This window comes from Cynara cardunculus, unplaced genomic scaffold, assembly GCF_001531365.2.
Source record: "Cynara cardunculus var. scolymus isolate 2C unplaced genomic scaffold, CcrdV1 Un_Scaffold_6296, whole genome shotgun sequence".
NCBI lineage: Eukaryota > Viridiplantae > Streptophyta > Magnoliopsida > Asterales > Asteraceae > Cynara > Cynara cardunculus.
The window spans coordinates 13,761-16,558 of NW_020202878.1; the positions used below are offsets into that span (position 1 = coordinate 13,761).

Genomic DNA, 2,798 nt, shown 5'->3' on the forward strand with positions numbered 1-2,798 from the left:
AACTGAAGACATTGTACTCTCCTCAATTGTGCCTGCATGTCCTTCTTCAGCTTCTCCAGCTATGCAGGAATGACTTTCTTCCCTTGCTTCGGTGATCAAGACTAAGGAAAACCCTCAAAGTCAATCCTAACCACCACCTCCCTTCTTCTAAAAGAACCTATTCTTATACCACTCTTGGTTCTCCATCGAGGGCCAAGAAAGCCAAAATAGGGATAACCACATCTCTAGCTATTTCCTCTAAAAAGGTTTCAACTATTTAAACTAGCCTTAACCACGAGGCACCTTCAGCTACGTCTCCTCCAATCTCTTTAGTGATATCTACAGTCACTGCCATACCTATGGCTCCGATCCCAACCACCTCAGTGACCCAAATCACCGAAGGTGTGAATATCAGTATAGCCACTATTGAGCACCCACTTCCACCACTCTCATCCATCTTCTCCTCTCCTCCTTCTTTGGTCTCGACACATGTTCATGACTCATCAACGATTGTACTCACTGATGAAGCACCCACCACAGGACCTGAGGTTGCTCCTTTCCAAACACCTCAGTTAATAGACGCCTATGTTCACGAAGGCAACCTGGAGAGGACCAACATTAATCCTTCAGATGGTGCTGATAAATCCTCAGGTAATCCTCCAACCTACCTTTTATTTCTTCTAACCCCGAGCTATATTATACTCAACCATATTCTTTTTCAGGTTCTTCCGATGATGGAACGCCAGCCATGGAAGAGGAATATAACATGGTGCTGATGACGTGAAGCTGCTACTTCCGTCCGTAGAGAATGTCTTCTTAAAAATGGATGAAGTCCATAAAGGCATGGCTCTCAGGGTTGAAGTTTCCTCTGACCTCTCAGCTACCAAAGCTGACATAAATGTAGTCAAGGAACAGCTTTGCGATATGCAAGTTGCTATATGCACCCATGTTGAGGCTATCTTTGCTCTAACCAGTAAAGCCAATTAAGGGTACTCCTATGCCCTCCATCATAGCGATGGATTGCCTCATGCTGGATCAAGCTCTCGAAGTCATTCTTCTTAAAGCTAGATCGTTGAGAGAGCTTGAACAACCGATGGACATCATAGCACTGATTCTTGATAACATCTTCTCTAGTCATGCAGATGACAAAGAGGGGGAAAAGATTTGGATGATGCTGCTGCTGTCCCTAAAACTGAGGCAGAAGTTAATGCTCCTAGAGCTGAATCTAATGATGCAGAGATTGTTGATGAAACCATCACTTCCCATGAAGCTAATGAAGTTGAGGTCATTGATGATGCCATCAGATCTGATGCTAAAGCTCATGATGAAGATCTTCCAATCGCCCCTGCAGTTGATGCTGGTAATGAGGAAAATGATGATGAAGACGATGACAATGAAGATGACAATGACTCTCCAACCCTTCCTGATGCTGTAAAGGATGTTGATGATAATGATGATAAAGACGACAATGATGATGACTTCATAATTCAGAACCACTAACCCGCCAGTACTCTGAAAGGAGTCTCTTTCAGCGATTCTTCATCCCAGAGGGAGAAAGAGACGGAAAAAGAGAAGGAGACTTCCATCTTTTCAATGACCATCTCAGCATTCATAGAGGCATTGTTGATGTCAATCTCTGTGGCCCACTTCAAGGTAGAGATGCAGCAATAGATCTCATTTTTGAAGTTGTTACCCTCTGCGATGAGTTTCTTTGTGCAGTCTCTTATTGATTCGTTGGTTGCTCAGGCTTCCTTGAGAAGATGGTCGTTGTATTTCCGCACGGTCTCTCCAAAGGCTTCAACCATTGCATCTAGCTCTCTGCGAGTGGCTAGATGGTTAATGTTAACCTTAGAGGATGAAGAATCGATGCCATAAGTGACAGCAGAGGAGAACAACTCTTTGATCTCATCCTTGAAGGCAGAATAGTTTGTGTAGCCGACGGAAACTACATCTGCAGCATATTGGGTGGCAACCTCTATTAATTCTATTTTGAGCGTGTAGATTGAAGAGGGGTTGAGAGACAGTGCGCTGAAGGCTTCTGTTAGATCAGCCTTATTGGGGTCAGAGCTCTGAAGGGCTGATAAGGTCGCCTTTAGTTCATGAGTTGTAGAAGTCAATTCCTTCAGAGCCTTTGTTAGAGGTGTAAGTGTCTCTGTCGCCGGTTTGAAGGAGAACAAGCTTTTCAACTCATCCAACCTCTGGAATACCACTGTGGCGAAGGTTTGCAACTCCTCCTTCGTCACATAGGCACTCGGGGAACATAGATCACCAACACATGGTGACCTAGTAGCCTTGGAGTGTATGGCGCCCTCAGTGACTGATTTACCGTAGTCATATTGGGGACTTCCACCAGATCCTCGGACATTCCCAATTGGAGAGCCTACCGGCGTTCTTTCGATTTCGTGCCTAATAGGTTCAGAGCCTAATTAGGCAGAGGGATCGAGTGGAGACTTTGGGCGTTCTGGACCCTCAGTCTCTGTATGTATGGAGGGGCTACGGATGCCTCTCTTTGTAGTGTCGAGTCCTTGGGCGAATGGACTCTTTTTGTAAAACCACCATCCTTTTGAGAGGATGTTGGAGTAGATTGAGGTTCCTGGACTGTGCATTCGACAGAGGACGAAAGAATGTCCTCTGCGAGGTAGGTTTGGGTTGGGTTCAGCGTGTGCACGCTTTCTTCAATAGGTATTCCCTCTAGAACAGGGTCCCTAGAAATGTGGGTTGCACTGGGTAGGGGGCTTGGATATGTGCCTTCGGCATCTTTTTCACCCTCTTCTAACTCCACTTCTTCCTCTTCGTCATCTAGTATGACTTCTGTCCCC

General features: G+C 45.5%; 1 protein-coding gene across 1 annotated transcript; it reads left to right on the forward strand.

Annotated features, from left to right (window-relative positions):
- The first annotated feature begins 338 nt into the window (after positions 1 to 338).
- On the forward strand, positions 339 to 1,479 carry LOC112504642 (coiled-coil domain-containing protein 1-like). Its single transcript, XM_025108594.1, has 3 exons — positions 339 to 630; positions 702 to 759; positions 1,131 to 1,479. Exons 1-3 carry the CDS (start codon positions 339 to 341, stop codon positions 1,477 to 1,479), a joined length of 699 nt encoding a protein of 232 aa, XP_024964362.1.
- The last annotated feature ends 1,319 nt before the right edge of the window (positions 1,480 to 2,798 follow it).

Coding starts and splice junctions, on each gene's coding strand:
- LOC112504642 (XM_025108594.1), top strand. CDS start 339: ATGGCTCCGATCCCAACCACCTCAGTGACCCAAATCACCGAAGGTGTG. Junction 631..701: donor TGGTGCTGATAAATCCTCAG/GTAATCCTCCAA, acceptor ATTCTTTTTCAG/GTTCTTCCGATGATGGAACG. Junction 760..1,130: donor TATAACATGGTGCTGATGAC/GTGAAGCTGCTA, acceptor CAGATGACAAAG/AGGGGGAAAAGATTTGGATG.